Here is a 19,844-nt window from a genome sequence, read left to right on the forward strand (position 1 = left end):
TTATGTTAATAATAAGGATAAATCCGTATGTAATTATATACAGATAAATTTGTACGTAAAATATAATTACATGAATTTATGTATATCTAAATACGAATTTTATATATGAATTTAAAATTTGTATTTTGTTCTATGTAATACAGATTTATTGTGTTATATATGAATTTTGGCGGTATATAATTTGAGTTTTTTTTTTATTTTTAAAAGATGTATATGCAGATAAATTTGTATTAGTTTATTTTTAAAAGTATAATTAAAGATAAAATAGAACTATGAAACGTGTACTTATTTTTTAAGAAAAAAAAAACAATGGTTTGTTAAAAAATAGAGTATTGGCTATAATGTGTAATTACTTTCAAAATATCAGTGATTATATTTATTCAAAAAAATATGAAAAAATTTGACAACAATAAACACAATCGAATAATACAAGAAAGTTAATATCATATTTAACCTTAAAGTTCAAAGTTGTAGATCTTATAGGATCATTCTTACATGTATATTAGTCAATTTATTCATTTATACATAATGTAAAATTTTAACTTGCACTTAAAGTTTAATAATTCAAGCGAGTTTGAATTATTAAACCAGTATATAATATGAGAGAGAGAATCGTGTTTAATAGAAAGTTTTTTTAAAATTAAAGTGTAAGTTGAAAGTCATTAAGAAAATAATATATACATATTTAAAAAAATAAATTACAAACTTGTTGTATTAAGATTTTGAGTTAAAGATAATAGTTTAATTTCTTATATAAGTTCACTTATAATTCATTGATATTAATCTTTTTATATCTATTTCCAAAAAAAACTATTAATAAGTGGTTAAAAAGTGTAAAAAAAATATTTGAGATAAAAGCAATATTTTTCAATTTTATAAAGTTTTAAAACAATTTTGTTTTTTCTGAAACAAAAATAAAAGCATATTTAAACAACAAATAAATAAGTTTGCATCCATTACATTAGTATTTGGTATGAAATAATTATTTTACAAGTATATTATTATTTGAAGTTCTTATCATACATCATATATATAATATTAATATTATTTTAACTTGTATATTTTATTAATATACATCAAGATTAGTGCTATATTTTTTTAAGATATATGAAAATAAAAATAAGTCAGGATTGAATGGAAAAAAATGCAATGTATTGACAATATAAAAAAGTACATGATAATTCAATCAAAAAATATGACGTGGGAATTGTTAAATGTATGTGTTACGAGGGCAAAAACTATTTTGAAAAAAATCCCTACGACCATTTAATAACTCTAAATAATAATTAAAATATTAAATTAAGTCATTTAATTAAAATATAAAATAAATTATGGAATAAAAAATTAATAAAAGTGGTTATCAGATGACAGTAAAAATTTAGAAGAATATCAACATATCACATTCCATGACTTATAACTTAAATATGTTTTTGGAAATTAGGTTTTCAATCCATTTTATTTTGAAGTTTTTTCTTTGTTTATACAAATATAAAAAGTTTTAGTAATATGGTCGGAATGGTTTTCAAACAAATGTGCAATCATATGGTTCAAGTTAAATTTATTTAATTAAAATTGAAGTTTTATCTAAAGACTTACTTTAAACAGATTATGCTAAGACTTCAATTATTATTAAAAAATACCAAAAATATTACATATAAAATTATGATTTGACTAAAATTTATTAAATTAAATTTATATTATATATTTTTTTAATAAAAAACTGTGTTAAAAGCGGAGTAGATACTGTTGCTGACAATTGCTACTAACTTTAAAGTACGTGAGTTGATTTGGTAAACCCACTGCCGCGTGGTTCCACGCGCCGCAGCAGCACCACCGTGTCATTGGGAAAGGCGGGAGCAGCAATGGCTTCTTCTGGATTTAAAAACCAAGTGTCCCCATACACACCCATTTTCTCTCTGTACGGTTTAATTCATTTTTTTGGGAGAGAGAAAGAAAAAGAACAAGAACATCATAAGAAAAAGAACAAGAACATCATTATTTGGTGAAGAAAGAAAACTCTGAACTTTGGAAGGTAACAGCATAACATTGAGATTCTTCTCTGAGACTGATTTGCAGGGAAAAAGCCTTTTGAACGTTGCTAATTCTCCATTTAATTGTTGAGGTGGGTTGCAAAGGATGCAAATGGTCTTTTAAGATCGGAGTTTGTTGTTTTTTATCATCCCTTTCATTTCAATTTACTTTATCTTTTCATGGACACTTAGTTCTGTTATTCTATGTGTATCCCAATTCAATAGTTGAATTGGTGTTGGGATAAGTTTATAGATAAGTACTTACAGGAGATGAGATAAAAAGATAAAATGAATCAAGCTTCTTTTATACACTATATTTGTATTTCAGTTTTTTTGGAGAAGTAAAATGACATAGCTTTTATAAAGCTAAATGCAGAAGTTGCTTTTAGCTTATGGAAGAATTTTTCAGTTTATTTATCTTCTTATTCTTGCTTATTATAAGAGCTTACTGAGAAATTCATTCAAACAAGATTTTAGTTCCAAACTTGTGCGGGACTGATCTTCTCCTAACTATTGAAGCAGGGTCCACTGCTTTTGGCTTCTATCTGAGCGTGGTGTTCGCTGTCTCTCATAATGCAAAAGGCCAAAGAGTTAAACATGGATTAGCACTATTTTCATGGTCTGAGAGATGGAGAATGATTGCATAGAGGAGATGGACATTGAGGCTCTTCCTTCAATGTGGCCTGAAGATATTGGAACTGATGTTGGAAAGCAGTTTAATATAGAAAAGCCTGGAAGGGACCAAGACATGTTAGAGGAGGTTACTATCATAGAGGAGCCAACTATAGTTGACTTCAAGCGTCTCATGGAGCTTACAAATTTTACAGAAAAGGGGTCTTCTCAGTTGGCGTACCTAATGAAACGTTGGGAGTACAAAGAGGCCAATGTTGTGCGTCTTCTCAGGGAAGAGCTCGACAACCTAAGCAAACAAAGGCAGGATGTTGAGCTCAGGAAATTGGAGATATTGGAAGAGCATCGATTTGAGGAAGAAAGATATGGGGGTGATAAACGCCCAGTTTCTATTTTGGATGACGTTTATGATGGTATATGGCCTGATATACCTTGCAGGAAAAGTGATGCTGTGGTTCAAAACAAGAGGAACGAGGTTGATGCTGAGAATGACACTGTCATGTACTGGAAACAGCGAGCCTTGCAATTAGAGAAGCAGCTGGAGGCAAGTATCCAAAGGGAACAGATACTTGAAGAAAAGTTGCAAGAAAGTATAGCAAACATTGAAAGGCAGTCCTCACCGGTGGAAGAACTGTCCCAGATCCTGAAAAGGGCAGACAATTTCTTGCATTTTATACTCCAAAATGCACCTGTTGTTATTGGCCACCAGGTAAATCAGCGTGTTGAGTTTTTCTTCTTCATTTGAAATAACTTATAGAATAATCATAGGATATTATGACTTGAAATCGATTATGAGATTTTGAGTACTCTTTTGAGTACTTACAAGCCAGTAGGCACTGCTTAATGAGGGCTCTTTTAATCTGCTTGATATTTTTGTTCCAGGACAAAGATTTGCGCTATTGCTTTATATACAATCATTTTCCAAGTTTACAAGAAGAGGTAATGATTCCTGTTGAAACTCTTGTCGGAAGGTGGTATGATCAATGTTGCATAAGTTTGCTTTGTTCTAGTTGTTTTCTATCAAAAGCTGCTGAAAACTGAGAAGAAGCTTATTTTTCTCTCTTTTAGCTCATTGCAAAGGACTTTCAAGCATGGTTAAATATCTTAGCTCTTTAAATTACTCATCTTTTTCAGGACATCATAGGAAAAACAGATGTTGAAATATTCACGGGAGCTGGTGTTAAGGAATCTCAAGAGTTTAAGAGAGAAGTTTTGGAAAAAGGATTACCTGCAAAAAGGGAAATCACTTTTGAGACAGAACTGTTTGGGTCAAAGACATTTTTGATATATGTAGAACCCGTGTTTAGCAAAGCAGGGGAGACAATTGGAATAAATTACATGGGAATGGATATAACAGATCAGGTAAATATGTTGTCTTCTTTTTATCAAGTTTTACTTACATTTTTTGTTTTTAACCAAGTCAAATGGTGTGTGATCCATATAGCGAAACTTCACTTAGTGGGATAAAACTTTGTTTTTATTGTTGTACTTGCATTCTTGTTCTTGTAAAGAGAAAAGTTATATTTCTTAAAAAAAAAATGCAGGTGAGAAAAAGGGAAAGGATGGCAAAGATTCGGGAAGAGATTGCTGTCCAGAAAGCCAAGGAAACAGAGCTGAATAAAACCATTCACATTACAGGTTCAATCACTCAGTCAAATCTCGTATATCAAATTTACTTCAATTTGTTCTTGCAGCAAGAAAGTTTATTATGTTCCCCTCCTCCTTTTAATAGAGGAAACTATGCGAGCAAAACAAATGCTGGCAACAATGTCTCACGAGATAAGATCTCCTTTGTCTGGGGTTGTTAGCATGGCTGAAGTTCTTTCTAACACAAAGCTTGATTGGGAGCAAAGACAACTCTTGGATGTCATGCTATCTTCTGGAGATTTGGTTCTTCAACTTATAAATGACATACTTGATCTTTCCAAGGTTGAGTCAGGTTATAAATCTATCCTTGTTCCATTTCTTACTAAAAGAAATCTGAGTTATGTAAAATAGATCATTCTGATAGCAACTTGGAAGTTACTTATGGTTAAGACAAAATAGTGCTTTAGATTTTTTACTTTAGGCACTGATGTTTTAAATTTTGACCATTCTCCAAAATCCCGTCTCTATGTAGGAGTCATGAAATTGGAAGCTACTAAATTCCGGCCAAGAGAGGTAGTCAAACATGTGCTCCAGACTGCTGCAGTTTCATTGCAAAAAATACTAACCTTGGAAGGACATGTAACTGATGATGTACCTATTGAGGTGAGGAGTTAGTAATAGTTACAACGTTAGCTGTCACATATTTTGCATCGTTATTGTCCTTATATGCTGGATTGATTCAATGTAAATATTGTCACATATTTAGCATCTTTTTCCTCCAAGGTGTATTAGTAGCATAAAGATGTGTCACTCGAAACCATGACTTTAAAATGCAGAGCATTATTTCAGCTTATTAGTGCTAACTGATTGCAGTTCATATGGTTCACTAATAATTTCAGGTCGTTGGTGATGTTTTAAGGATGCGGCAAATTCTCACAAATTTAATTAGGTACTGAGCTTCATGTCATTTCTAGTCTTGTTTCAATTAGTTTGTCACGTAAATGATCAAAACTTCTGTACTGTGGTGCACATATATATAATAGGAGAAGAAGAATTATATAATGAAAGTAGTTCTGTTGCTAATATTTTGCAGCAATGCCGTCAAGTTTACCCATGAAGGCAAAATTGGAATAAACCTTTACGTCGTGCCAGAACCTACTTTTGCAAAGGCAGAATGCATCCAAAAGATGACTTCAAAGCATTCAACTATTTCAGTAAATGGTTTGAAAGAAGAGAAATATCTCTCAACGCCTCAATGTGGCAGCGATAGAAATCTTCTTGGTGGTTGTCAAAAACATGATGATTGTCCCAGCCAAAACCATGCATTCAATGATGAATGTAGATCACCGGTCAAAAGCGAATGCTCAATGAATGGAGACACTGAGGAGCAACCTTATTCAGCTGGAACAACAGTGTGGATACGTTGTGATGTATATGACACGGGCATTGGAATACCAGGTATGTAGTGAGCATTAGTTTCTATTCATCACAGTCACCACCCTGATTTCTTATCTTCTGTTTGTTTTAGAACTTTACTTTGTATTCACTAGTTTGAATTTTCTTACAGAAAAAAAGTACTCATCAGATGAATATTTTTTCCATTTTGTAATGCGACAGAAGATGCTATACCAACCTTGTTTAAAAGGTACATGCAAGTCAGTGCAAACCATGCTCGAAAGTACGGTGGCACAGGGCTAGGACTAGCAATATGCAAACAGCTGGTAAACTGAAAATGACATTTCCTTCTCGTAAAAAAAGGTGGTATTTCATTTGTTTTCTCTGCTTACTCAATTGCTAATGTTTCTTTGCACCTGTAATAGGTTGAGTTGATGGGGGGTCGTCTAACCGTGTCTAGCAAAGAACACTATGGTTCTACCTTCACTTTCATACTCCCTTACAAGGTTTCAATTGCTTGTGATAATTCTGATGACCAGGATGAGCTGTCTGATGTAGAGAATAATGATGTTGCATCTGATGATACAATAGAGAGTTTCTTCCAATTCCAGCCATGCACTTTGGGCTCTCTATTCCCTTCTAATGGATCTAGCAGGACACAGATGTTATTACCAAACAAAATTGGCTACACAAGCTCCCATAAACCTGGTGGCTTTTCTGAGAGTTTATATTCAATCCTCTCGAATGATATCATGTCAAAAGAGACATGCTCAGTTGATGATTCATCTTCAGTTATTGATGGTCCAGAGACGTCTGAATCGGCCAGTTCATATGGTCACAGCTCAGAAACAAAGAACAGAAGTTTATTTGGCAGAGATAAACTGCAGCAAGATAAGGCTCATACTTGGTCCATGAATGGTTATGCAGATTCCTCTGAAGCAACTGTGGCAAGTGGAGAAACCCAACAAACATGTCAGGGTCATGGGAAGACCAACCCAATTGTCCAATCAAGCAACAGTACACCAGGAGTAACCAAATCCTCATTAAGGCCTAAGATCCTTCTTGTTGAAGATAACAAGATTAATATCATGGTGACACAGTCCATGATGAAGCAATTAGGCCTTAGCATAGATGTTGTGAATAATGGAGTGGAAGCTGTACGTGCAGTTCAGCGCAGCACTTTTGACCTGATTCTGATGGTAATTTCTGGGATCTGTAATGGAATCTTAAAAATCTCTCTGTTCATTCTTTACTATTATCTTTACTTGATATGAGTTCTACTAATCGTTTCGCACCTGCATTTCATAGGATGTCTGCATGCCAGTTATGAATGGTCTTCAAGCAACCAAACTGATTCGATCTTTTGAGGAAACAGGCACTTGGGATGCTGCAAGAAATGCTGGAATCGAGCAAAGTCTACCAGATTCAGATTATGAATGTTCTGAACCTTCTAAAAAGCGGATTCCCATTGTTGCTGTGAGTAATCAGTCCCTCTATAAATATGTCAGCAAATAATTGACATCTGTGATGAGGCTAAGCTAAACACCCTTTAGGCTGATTTTAACTTGATATTGGAATAGTTTCCTCTCTAGTAATTTTTGAGAAGTAAATGATCACTGTCTTAATGTTTATCACAATAATGCAGATGACAGCAAATGCTTTCTCAGAGAGTGCTGAAGAGTGCTATGCAAATGGATTGGACTCGTTTGTGTCAAAACCTGTAACTTTCCAAAAACTGAAAGAATGTATTGAACAGTACCTAAGGTGATATACTGATATCCTTGTAAATTTCAGCTAGTATATAAAAGAATATATAAAAGCAAAGGAAAGTTTTGTAATCAATGCATCATGTTCCGAAGGGAGTGCATGAATTAACTAAGTGCCTTGGATTAGTTGTAGTAATAATGTATACCTATTACTCTTATCAGAATCATACACAAAATTTAGTCAACATTCTACTGAGCTTCTTTATTTCAACCTAAAAGTTAAAAGTGACCCTTGATTAAGTTTTATAAATTATTTTCAACGTATTTACCATTTAAGTAATTCATACAATTTAATTGAAATTTTAAATACTTAAAAATAAAATTTAAACACATTAATATTTAATTTTCATAACTGGTATAATATTTTCATTCTTAAGTTTTACTTATATTTGAAATATTTGTATAATATATAAAAAACTACTAACTTCAATTAAAGTATATTGTATTGTACATTAGGAAGAATGATATTATTTTCTTATATCTATGATTCGTGTCTCTCAACTCAAGTCAAAAAATGTTATAATAGTTACTTTTACAGTAACTTACAATAACTTACTTTGAATCTATGAAGTAGTTTCTGGTGTTTATGAACTTGTATCATAACCATCTGTTTCCTCCCACAAACTTGAACGTGTCTTTCTGTTTATGAGCGTACATTTTAAGTTTTTTGGCTAATCTAAAGTATATGGAGCTTCCCCAACAGTAGAACAGCGTAAAGACGCATGGCAGAACCACAGTGGCAGTGTTTAACCTGAAACTGGGTGATATCACTAACATGGAGAACACGTAGCATCCAGAAAATATAGAAAGTGGTAAGGTCACGAAAACACTGATTCGCCCTCGTGGCATGAGAAAACATATCATCAAAATCGAAAGATAACAGGAGAATGTATTGAAGGACCAGAACCAATTGAATATTTGCATTTTCATCACCACTTTCCCAATTTCTTGCGTTGCTGCATACTCACTGTGCTTGAATGATGTGCTGATCTTCTTAGAGTTCATGGCACTGCCCTCTCCTTGGTAAACTCCACCAGGAGGGCTACGCACTGCTTCGTACGTGTTTGTTGCGAAAAGAATGGCCACCACCAACAAAGCATTGCGTGTGTCGTTTGATATTCTCTTTCTGAGGCGAGTGACTGAGATTGCTATTCTCTCGTTGAATGTGATTTTTGTTCGTAGCTCTTCCACGAGTGTTGTAGTAGCAACTGAAAAGCCACGTAAAGCTCCACCTCTCACTAGCATGTCTCTGATTTCTGCACTGTGTGCCTCGGTTTGGTTAATCTCAACTATGTCCAATGCAGTTGATTCCTCAAAGTTCTTGCCATTTATGTCTATGTTGCTATCTATCAACAATTTAACTGCCTGCACAAAGAGTATAAAATGCACATCGTTGAAATTAGCTGATTCATATTCAAAACTCTATTCTACTTCAACATTTCAATCAAAGTAATGCTAAGGAGTCTTTTCTCTTCAATGTTTTACAGTTTAAGTTCTTGTTCAGCAAAGTTTATCAAGTCTATTGAATTGAGCTCATGAAGGATCATCAAAGCCACTCAGATTCAATAACACATGTGATATCAAAATGAAAACATTAAATTAGATTGAAAAACAATACTCATCAACCATGTGGCTAATTAAATTTAGTCCTTTAAATAAGCACCACAAGAAAAAGAAAAGGGTTGAAGGATATAGTGGTTCATGCCTGAGGGAGGACTTTGAGAACAGAAAGGTGGAGAACGGTGTTGCCTGCCTCATCCTGCCAGTTCAGAACCCTTTTCTCCCGGTTCTTAGCATGTCTTTGGCAGTTTCTCTGAAGCCATCCAACCAAGACCTCCAAAACCTGAAACTGGTTATGTTTCACAGCAATATGCAGCGTGGTCTCACTTCGAACAGTTACATCTTCAATGGAATCTGGACAAGCCGATAAGAACTTAGCCACGAGATCAGTTCTCCCAGTTTGAGCTGCAATATGCAAAGGAGTGAGACCCTCCCTCCCTTTGATCCTAACAAGGTCCTTGTTGATCTCCATAAAGCGACACACCATTCTGTGATGCTTGTTCTGCAAAGCAAGATGCATGGGGCTAAGGCCACACTGGTTCAGCTTCCATGCAAAGGAGGGTTTGAGTCTCATGACCTCAGTGGCAAAACTGGCATGGCCTGCAGCAGCAGCAACATGCAGTGGAGTATCAACAAATGGCATGAAGTCTGTGTGCTCCAACACATAGGGTTGCATCTGAATCAGTTTGTAGAGCAGGTCTATGTCTCCAACTTGTGCAGCTGCAAGCAAAGAGTTGTTCATGATTATAGTTGACAGAAGCAAAAACTATGGTTGGTTTAAATAGCTTGTTATAGCTCTTTGCGCCCACCATGATCCCGTGGACCTTACGTTCAACACCCTCAAGTCGCTTCTTGCTTTTTTCATAAACAAATAAATCAATTCTTCTCACCGTATTTCTCAAGTTTCAAAATTATTACTCATTCTAAGTAAAGTAATACCAACTAGTTTTATTTTGTAGTTGACATTATTTTATTTTAATTATTTTTTAACAATTATTTTTAAAAATTAATATTATAAATAAAAATGGAAGCTTTAAACTGATCTCTTTTAAATGAAAACTGATTTAAGAGTGGTGTTATTAAATAATGTAAAATTAATTACATTTAAGTTTATTATAAATAAATATTTAAGTTCAAGATAAGTATGAACACTTTTTTTAATCGAAATGTTTTATGGAGACAAAAATAAAAACCTCCATCAATATTATAATATTTAATAGAATTTGAAATAAGATTAACATAATATTCTTCTTGATCTATCGTCCAATGTTTTTAATTGTTCAATTAGTACTATGTTAAAAATACTAAAAAATAGTAATTATTACATATAATAATTGATATTAATAGTATGTACTTTTAATTAAAAGATACATGAATTTTTAGGCTTTCACATCAGTCCAAACCACAAGGCATATTTTGACACTCTTACATTTTTATAGGCAGGGACAGTGTATTTGCTGGTTGTTTTGATGGTAAATGTAGATGTTGGACTTGCTAGGGTTTAGGGTTTATCCATTTTGGATATCTTGCGTATGAAATCCGTCCTAAAGTGGTTCACAATTTTTGTGTATGTATAAGACAATTTTTGTGTATGTATAAGAGTTGATCCACCTTAAAGTGATTCGGATTTATATATTTTTGCTATTGCTGATAAAAAAAATTAAACCTATTATTATTTAATTTTAAAATTTTATTTATACTTGTCATTTTCATCTGAGTATAATATTTTATTATTTGAACAAGTTATTGTTTAAAAAGGTTGGTGTTGAATCTTTGTTTCACCATTCGGACCCTAGTTCATTTCATCTAAATTTCTTTTTGATTTTCCTTGGCATTTACTCATTGCGAAGGGTGGACATTGATCTTCGTCGCTTTTTGAGATGGACAAGGAAATGCGCTGCAATGATGGCCTTTGTGTTTGGTGAAGTTCTTCAATTTTCTTATAAATCAAAGTCAATTAATTTTATTTTCTCGAGTCTAAATTTTGCTCCTGACATAAATGCATTGGGCTCATAATGACGGTCTTCATTAGGCTACTGCAGTATACTTCCCTTTAAATTTGGTTGGTAAATGGATCCGCGTTTCCTTTTTCATAAAATTTGACTGGAAGAGTATGATCCCAAAACAAATAAAAAGAAATTGGACCAATTCCAAATATATTTCTTCCAGTCAACAGATTATAAAAATATATGAGTAAATGATTAAGACTAGAATTTCATTATTTCCATCCAAGACTATAACTTGGTAATAGTCCAAACACATCCAGAAGTTATAAAGTACTATTTTATTTTCTTTGAAAATTACGTGATTTGACGGAGCCTTGACCACAATTCAGTACTCATCAAACATTCGAACCCACCTAGCTATCTATGTGGGTTAGTTACAACAGACGACATAATTAAACTAAAAAATTATGACTTTATTCTGTCAGGGAAATGGTACGGAGAAATATTCTCAGTTCAGCAAACACATATTCAGAAGCAAATCGCTCCATATTAGATTGACCCAGAAAACAAAATAAAGATAGTTTTAGTTTGATTTACGCTGACTGTAACGTTGTATTCCGGAGACATCTATGATCCCCGGTGGGAAAACAGGATCTGTAGCAGCTCTAACAGCAACTTTTGCCACCGCAGTAACATTGACAGGAGGTGTCAATAGAGGCCCAATAAGTGGGATCTGGTGCAATGGTTTAGCAACTTGGAAAATCTACAGCAGTCAAGTAAAATTACATATGAACAACAAATTTATTGAGCTGGTATTCAGGAGAAACTAAATCGTTTTTAAGAATTAGACATTCAATCAAAAACCGGAAAAGTAGAAAGTGCTATGCCATGAATGTATACTGCAGACATATGGATACACCGACATCCCCCCATATTTTTAACCCTTACGATAACCTCCCTCGTAAAGTACATGCTCTAATGTATTCCAAACGCTTAAAAGAATCAGTGTAATGTAAAAAGAGGGTTAACCAATTAAAAAAGGTAAGTGTAGGGATAGAAAAAGTAGAGAATTGTTTGTACAATTTCACAAAACTTAAGGAGTGATTAGTATAATTTACTCTAAAATTAATGTCAAATCATAGAAGGAGAAAAGTAATGTCTGCAGTATTAGCGAAGCTCGTGAAATTACCGTTTCCAATGGAGATCCAATTACACCAAGGGGTAACTTAATATTCCCAACACTTCGAGTCCCGTAAATAAATCCTGGCCTTAGAATTACTCCTGAAAAAAACATGTAATAGGGCAATCATGTACGATCATAATACTCCCTAATACCGAGAATCACGAGAAACGATTTTTACTTTCTTGGAAATATCTGCAATAATTAGCTAAAATAGAATACAAAACATCGAGAATGAACCATGAACCATGGCAGGTGCATGAGATCTAACAGACTTTAGAATAGGTTATGAATGCCTTTAATACTAATTCTTTTAAAAATTAAAATTTAAACTTAACTCAACCTCACCAAATTGGTTCATAAAAAGTAAAGATTGTACTTATTTATATAATATAATTTGACTAGATATATAGAATCTCCAATTGTTGTCATTACCTACTAAGATAGCAAACACATTAAAATATTAAGAGTAGCCTATATTTGATTCGGACCTCAGGAGCAATGTTAAGAACTGAATACATACCTCCATAAGGAAATTTGCTTAGGAGCTCTGTTTCAGCAGCTTTCTGCATCAATTAAGAATATATAAAAACGTTTCAGCATCAAATTTACGAATTTTTTCTTTAATTTATACATGATAAAGACTGCAGCACAAAGAGAATTCAGAATATCTCAAATAGACGACTGAAAAAGTATAATTATCAGTGAGAAAAAAAGAACTAGCCAACCATTTAAATCATTATGTATCTCTTTACATGATCTATTACAGACGATGAAAACTCTAAAGATGGAAGCTCGCTCAGATTGAGGAAAGACTATGTCAATGGCTAGTTCACTTGAAGTTAAAAAGAAGGAGGTTAATCAGTAAAACCATCATCAGGTGAATCTTCCAGAATCAGGAGGATGCACAATAGACATATTGAGGGGAGTAAAAAGGGGAATCATGTTTAGGAAGGTAGTTTTAAATAGTAGATTTATGGTGGCAATAGTTATATATGTTGAGAATAAAGAAACTAAGAAGGCATGTGATGAATTCTGTGTTTTCATGGAGGAGCTATTCAATTTAAAGATAATTTGCATAATACTAAGTTACCATATTTTAGGTTAACATAAATATAGAATCAGTCTAATTGATCCTAATATCATCAACTACTATAATTGTAAGATTCTAATGTAACTACAAGATTTTAAAACTCCCCTCAAACTAAAGGATATAGGTCATATGCACCAAGCAAGTTGATCATGAGAATTGACAAAACTAGCCTATAGTACACCAGACATTACTTCTTCTCTGAAAAAGTAACAATCAACCGCCTATAGTTTATACCTTTAAAGATCCACCTATAGTTTATACCTTTCAAAATCCGGAAGAGACTTTCCCTAGCTTGGTAGGAGTTTGACATTGGGATGTGGGTTCTCTTGAAATTTAACATTTTCATTTTTTTAGAATATCCATTGCGTACTTCTTTCAGGATATGATGATCCCACTTTTAGATTGTCCTACCTCTATTCCAGAGAAATGTTTTAGTTTATCAAGATCCTTTGTTTAAAAATGCTTGAAAAGATGTTGCTTCACCTATGTGATACCTAGTTGATCACTATGGTAATGACAATGTCATTAACACAAACAACTAGATAAATGCGTAGGTGAGCGATGATAGAAGACCAAGAAAGTACTCAACCTTGCTCATCATACCAAACTTTTGAATCACACTATTAAATCTACTAAATCATACTCTAGGTGATTGCCCTAAACTATAAATTTCAAATAACTAACAAGTAAAATCAAGCAAGTGTTAATGCACCCATGAAATGTAAAAAATTGTTCATACTTCTCCATCACATATTTCCTAGCAATATTCATCAACTAATAATTCATTCCTCAAACTATTCTCAGCATAAAGAGCAGGACGTATTACCTTTCCTTGATAATACCCCTGCACTAAGTAATTTACGACACCATAGTCAGCCGAAGAGATATAGACAAATCTTTTAACACCTGTAGGACCAAGAACAAATCATCCAACAGTAAGTGGTAGAGAACTATACAGAAGGAAACAATAACCAATACTTCACAGGACAACAAAAATAAGAAACCAATTTTAGTTTTTTTTCTAAATCTATTGAACTGGAAAATTGCAGAGTTTCTAGTGAATGTTGCTAGATATCACCTAATAATTTAGATGATGTTTGAATTAATTCAATAAATACTAACTTCTTTCATTAGGCTCATTCCATGTTTCACAACAAATAAATGTATAAACAAATTGTCAAAGAAAATGTGTACTGAGACAACTAGTTTGGTCCACAATTACATGAAATGAAACAACATTCTATACACCTAACATGGCTTAAATTGGCGAACTACAGAAAAAAAAACAGAATATTTTCTAAATAATGCACTATGGGTCTCTTTGACAAACTTCTCCATAAACACTTCTAAAAGAGAAAAAAAGAAGAACAAAACAATTGAATGTATAACTAGAGTTAAAATTGAATCCATAAGTTAAAATTAATTTATGTTCAAGTTAAAATAATAACTAGAAAAACTATACAAGAACATCTACAAATTAATGTATAAGCTAATTTTAGCTTATGGAGAAGCTCAATTTATTTTTTCTCTCCTATAAATACTTGCAGAAAAGTTTGTCCAAATATGTCTGATTTTTTTTTGTAAAATAGACATAAGTTATAACAGAAAGCTCAAACACATGACAATAAAGGCTAGAGACATCACAAAAAACTTATAATTGTTATGCATCACATATGCTATTCAAATGGAACAACCCTGTCTAACATACATTATCCTATTTCTACGTACTGTCTAACATATATTATCATATTTCTACATAGGGGCTATCATAATCATTGGTTAAAAAAAAAACTAACTTTAACCCCAATTAACCAGTTTTATAATAACCTGTTGATTAAAAATGATCCTAAAAATCAACCATACATGACAAGTTAATAATATTATAACAAAACCATAAATGATTTTCCATAATTGGTTTTGGTTTGGTAGAACTAGTTTTAATTTTTGCAAAACAGATTATATAATCAGTTGCAACTAAACTGATTATATATAATCAAATATATATCTTAAAAGTGGTTAAAAACTTTTACCAATACATGACAAGTGAATATTATAACCAAACCATAACTTCTTTCCATAATGATTTTGGTTTGGTAGAACTGAAAAACTGGTTACATAACCAGTTATAACTAAAAATGGTACATCTTAAGCTAATAGTTGGTTTTGGCTTTTAAATACTAGTTTTAACATATAGTTGGCAAAAGAGTACTAGTTTTGAATCATAGAGTAATAGTTTTGGATGTTTTTGCACAAGTAATTCTAAAAATCGTCCAAAATGAGAACATTGTCACTGCATTGGACATACCATTAACAAGTGTTGGAAGCTGCATGGGAAATTCCCCTCGTTCACCTAATATTGTCTAGACATCTATTGTCAAGTCACCTGTTGCTCTTACATTACCATCGATCAACCTCATCAATGTACTATTTTACATTGCATTGGTGGCAATGTACATCAATGTACATCCAAGGGTCATTGACTTCGATGCAGCATATCACATATCTAATATGTGTTGTACTTGTAACGCTTCTCCTTACTATAATTTTTTTTCCTTTGGTCCAAGCATCATTGACTTCAATGCAGCATATCACATATCTAATATATGTTGTACTTGTAACCCTTCTCCTTAGTATAATAACCTCAATTATCATCTACTTTCCACCATACTTTTTTATACTTGTTTGACCCTTTTATATTTTGTTCTTATTCTTAAGTCTCCAGGTGAAGTTTTATCTATTCCAGAATGGCAAAAACGATGATTGATGAGATATGTATTTTTCCAAGTAATGGTATACATAGAAGTGGTTTCTCTTCCAACGGACAAATCAATTGTTAGGTGTCATGTCAATGTTGTATACTCTTAAAATAGGACCTAATGGTAAAATTGGTCGCTATAAAGTTTGTATGGTTGCCAAAGAATACACACAAATCTATGATAAGATTATACTCACTTTCTCAGATTGCCAAAATGAATTTATCCAACTTCTCTTCTCCATTGTAACTATTCAACACTGGACTTTGTTTCAGTTTGACATCAAGAATGTCTTTATACACGGTGATCTTAATGAGGAAGTCTACATGGAGCAACTTCATGGAATTGTTGGTTAGAAGAACTCGTCATCTGATATGGTATTTCATCTTTGAAGGTCCCTGTACGGCCTCGAGAAATCACTTTGTGCATGATTTTAGCATTCAAACTGTCATCCAACAATTTGGAATAATGATACAAAGGGATGTTGTTAAATTCTCTATTTTACCATCATTCTCCCTAACTATGTATCTATCTCATTGTATACGTGTACAACATTGTTATGATAGCTAGTGATAAGGAAGGTATTGTCCAGTTAAAACAATATCTTGTTTAACGGTTTTGACAAAAGATCTTGGGACATTTAAGGTATTTTCTTCGTATAAAAGTTGTACAATGAACATTCTAGAAGAAACAAGGATGTTAAATGCTAACTTTGGGGAAACACCAATGAATTTGTGTAATGCCTGAGTAAGGAGAGCCATATTCTGACCCAGTGAGATACAAATAGTTAGTGGGTAAGTTAAATTGCCTAACACTTACTCACATTTCATTTTTAGTGAGTGTGGTAAGTCAATTTTTAAACTCCTCTTGTTAAGAACATTGGGTTGCAATCATACGACTCCTAAAGGGCAATTATGAAGATAAGAAAATACTTAAACTGTTAGATTAGATATTCTAACGTTTTGCGTTGGGTCACCAAATGATAGACCCTCCACTTCAAGAAATTGAGTTCTTGTTGGATGTAATTGGATATCATGTAAAAATAAAAACAAATTGTTGTGCCAAGATCATGTGCAGAAATAGAATACAGGACAACGACATTAGTTTCTTCTGAACTCATATCACTAAAGCAACTTCTCAAAGAATTTAAATTTGAAGAAAATTCCCAGAGGCAACATTACACTTTGCATCTAATTCTACCTTTCAAGAGAAAACCAAACACTTGAGGTAGATTGTCATTTGAGGAGAGATGGCAAGAATTGAACAAGAGATTATTAAGAATAGATGTGTGAATTTCTCAATTACCTTGATCTGAAGCTGCTCTAATTGCATTGATGTTAGCAGTCCCATTAATTTTGTACATGTATGAGTTGGAGCCAAAACTACCAACACACGAGATCTTTCAAAAGAAACAAAAGTTAGCACAATAGGTCTATCATCAAAAGGGAACAAATATTAAAGTAACCAACAAAATTTAGACATATTAGGTCAGTTAGTGCCATGCGTGCAGGATGGTTACTATAATTCTCTCAACCCAAATTTTCTCGTAATCAATCACAAACACTCCTTTTTTTCCTTGTAATCTGTTAGAACCACGTTTTTCAACCAAACTGAACAATCATTCTCATCAACATTATCTAAAATTCCCCCATGACAAAAGCTACACTCCAATCACCTTTACCTAGCTTATCCCATAAAGGGACATAAAAGTGTGAGATATTTAGTCACAGGAAACTAATCAAAACATGTCACCAAACAAATTGTTCAAAATCTAAAGCAACATCTTGTAATAGCACAAGAAACAAAATATAAATAAAACCAACTTGGCTTTGAGCTTCCTCTAAGTTGCAATAATTTACCAGACATTATAACAAACTAAAGGGGAAAGGACTTGCAACTATTTTTTTAACATGCACATTATAACAAAGTAAGGGGAACTTACAACAGCAGTGACCCCATTCAGAGCTTCTTTCAATGAATCAGTTGAAAGGATATTCCCTAATTATTAGAAGACAATATAGACACGTTAGACTGTTATAGTGTACCACTAAGATGTTGTCTACAGGGAAATGCTAAAAAATAAAAAAAACAGACCTTTATACCAAATAACATTGCCAGCCCAGGAATCATGTAGGGATGACCTTCCAGACCTGGGAAGTAAAACATGAAGTTATTGGCAATGCAGATACATTACAAGAAGAAAAATGTTTAATAATAAATTTGAAAAGCAGGTGACAATTTAGAGTGTCAATACATAAAGCATGACAGACAGATAATAATACAAATATGAAAAAGAAGAAAACATAGATGTAGTTCCATAAATGTTTTTACTGTTCTTCTCCGATCAAAATTCATGTTGCACCTCAATAATTCATTCCTCTAATGCAAAGATGAAATTTCAATTCTGATTGAAGAACAGTACCTAAAACACCTACATAACTACATCTAAGTTTTGTCCAATGAGAAAAGGCATCAAACCTGCTAAGACTTGCAACAGACAAGCCACGTTCTAAGGCTTCTCTACAAATGTGTGATCCAACAAAGCCATTGCCTCCCAACACAAGCAACTTTAATAAAACCCAACACAAGTTTTAGGTTAGAAAGCCATAGAAGCAAAATAAATGTTTCATATACAATTATAGTGCTAGAATACCTTTTCTGTTGGGGGTGGTGGCACATTTACAGTCTCTGCTTCTTCAACTTTGAATGGCTCATCAACTTTATTAGAACCCGTGCAGAAATTTCTCCCGCTGACTGACACTGCCGTTGTACTGCAAGGTAGGAAAAAAAAAAAGAGGAAATCACAGTGAAATGACTTAATGAGTAATTTACAAAAGCATGAAGCCAATCAACATAAAATTCAAATCACATTTGTACCGAACCTAACACTGTGAATTCCATAAAGAAAAATTAAACTCATTACGCGCTTAAATTGCAGAGGCTATCCACCATCGCAAATCATGTGCAGCATTGCTAATTCGGTAGAGCTCAATTTCATTTCAATCAGGTAGTTACAGAAACTTACAAATCTTACAATATATGAATATAAAATATTAACAAGAAGCAGATAATCGAATTGAATTTACAACAAAAAAACGACACGATTACTGAACATAACGATTAGTAAGAATAGAAGGCGTACTTGAGCCTGGAAATGGAAGGCGTGGAATGGATCAAGCGCGAAAGCAGTGTCCTCATTTTATGATAATTGAATTGAGTTTTGAGTTTCGAATGTTCTTCAGGAAAGGAAGCTTGTGGAGAGAATAAGGAACGGCGAAAGGAGGTTTACGAGAATCAAGTCTCTACTAAACTAACTGGAAACTGCTGAGGGCGAGAAAGAGCAGCGTACACGTGGCGCCTCTTCCTGCTGACACCTCTTCGCCCTATGTGGCTATTTTCCCACCCCAACCTTCCTCACACGGTTAATGACAACTTTTTTTTTTTTTTTTTTTTACAATTGCTTCATATACTCAATCAATTTTGACTCTCATCTAACGAGAATTTTAAAATTCCATTTTACCCTTTTCACACATTTACTTATCTTAATATCCACAAAAAGTGATTTTTATATATTTTGGATTTTAAAATTGGAAAGTTCATTTTCATATTTTATTTAAACTTTTGGATGGTTATATCTAGAAGTGAGTTATGAATTTTAGATTTTCATATTCAAAATGGTGTGCTGTAAATGATGTTAAGGATTAAAATTCAGAACTCATTTATGTTTGTTTACGAATCTTGACATTTGGAAGCTCATTTATGTTGTCCAGATAAGTTTTCGGATGGTATAATCTGAAAATGACATATTAATTCCGAATTATATATCCAGAACTTTGTAATTTGATTTGTAATTTGACTTACATGAATATTCAGAAGAAAAAAAAATTAAATCATTAAAGGATAA

General features: G+C 33.0%; 3 protein-coding genes across 8 annotated transcripts; 1 reads left to right on the forward strand and 2 right to left on the reverse strand.

The window, feature by feature from the left end:
* Positions 1-1,775: 1,775 nt before the first annotated feature.
* On the forward strand, positions 1,776-9,005 carry LOC137821815 (histidine kinase 5-like). 6 transcript variants are annotated; one of them, XM_068626579.1, is made up of 14 exons: positions 1,785-2,122; positions 2,553-3,369; positions 3,543-3,599; positions 3,795-4,022; positions 4,205-4,298; positions 4,393-4,599; positions 4,780-4,910; positions 5,147-5,196; positions 5,341-5,705; positions 5,865-5,968; positions 6,068-6,841; positions 6,951-7,118; positions 7,288-7,406; positions 8,896-9,005. In XM_068626579.1, exons 2-14 carry the CDS (start codon positions 2,659-2,661, stop codon positions 8,945-8,947), a joined length of 3,060 nt encoding a protein of 1,019 aa, XP_068482680.1. In that variant the 5' UTR covers positions 1,785-2,122; positions 2,553-2,658; the 3' UTR covers positions 8,948-9,005. The 6 variants fall into 6 exon arrangements, with proteins under 6 accessions (XP_068482682.1, XP_068482680.1, XP_068482684.1 ...); XM_068626580.1 differs by having other exon boundaries at positions 1,899-2,032; XM_068626581.1 differs by lacking the exon at positions 8,896-9,005 and having other exon boundaries at positions 1,776-2,122; positions 7,288-7,484.
* On the reverse strand, positions 7,910-9,830 carry LOC137821816 (ankyrin repeat-containing protein BDA1-like). The gene is made up of 2 exons (XM_068626584.1): positions 9,114-9,830; positions 7,910-8,773 (listed from the first exon to the last, which is right to left on the reverse strand). The coding sequence occupies exons 1-2, from the start codon at positions 9,708-9,710 to the stop codon at positions 8,006-8,008; spliced, it is 1,365 nt and encodes a 454-aa protein (XP_068482685.1). The 5' UTR covers positions 9,711-9,830; the 3' UTR covers positions 7,910-8,005.
* A 1,407-nt stretch (positions 9,831-11,237) lies between these two features.
* Positions 11,238-19,358, reverse strand: LOC137821943 (uncharacterized protein At1g32220, chloroplastic). The gene is made up of 10 exons (XM_068626760.1): positions 19,083-19,358; positions 18,594-18,711; positions 18,419-18,507; positions 18,035-18,090; positions 17,883-17,938; positions 17,246-17,339; positions 14,014-14,093; positions 12,618-12,660; positions 12,104-12,195; positions 11,238-11,677 (listed from the first exon to the last, which is right to left on the reverse strand). Exons 1-10 carry the CDS (start codon positions 19,136-19,138, stop codon positions 11,498-11,500), a joined length of 864 nt encoding a protein of 287 aa, XP_068482861.1. The 5' UTR covers positions 19,139-19,358; the 3' UTR covers positions 11,238-11,497.
* Positions 19,359-19,844: the final 486 nt, after the last annotated feature.

The sequence above is a fragment of the Phaseolus vulgaris genome, chromosome 9 (assembly GCF_000499845.2).
Source record: "Phaseolus vulgaris cultivar G19833 chromosome 9, P. vulgaris v2.0, whole genome shotgun sequence".
NCBI classification, from domain to species: domain Eukaryota; kingdom Viridiplantae; phylum Streptophyta; class Magnoliopsida; order Fabales; family Fabaceae; genus Phaseolus; species Phaseolus vulgaris.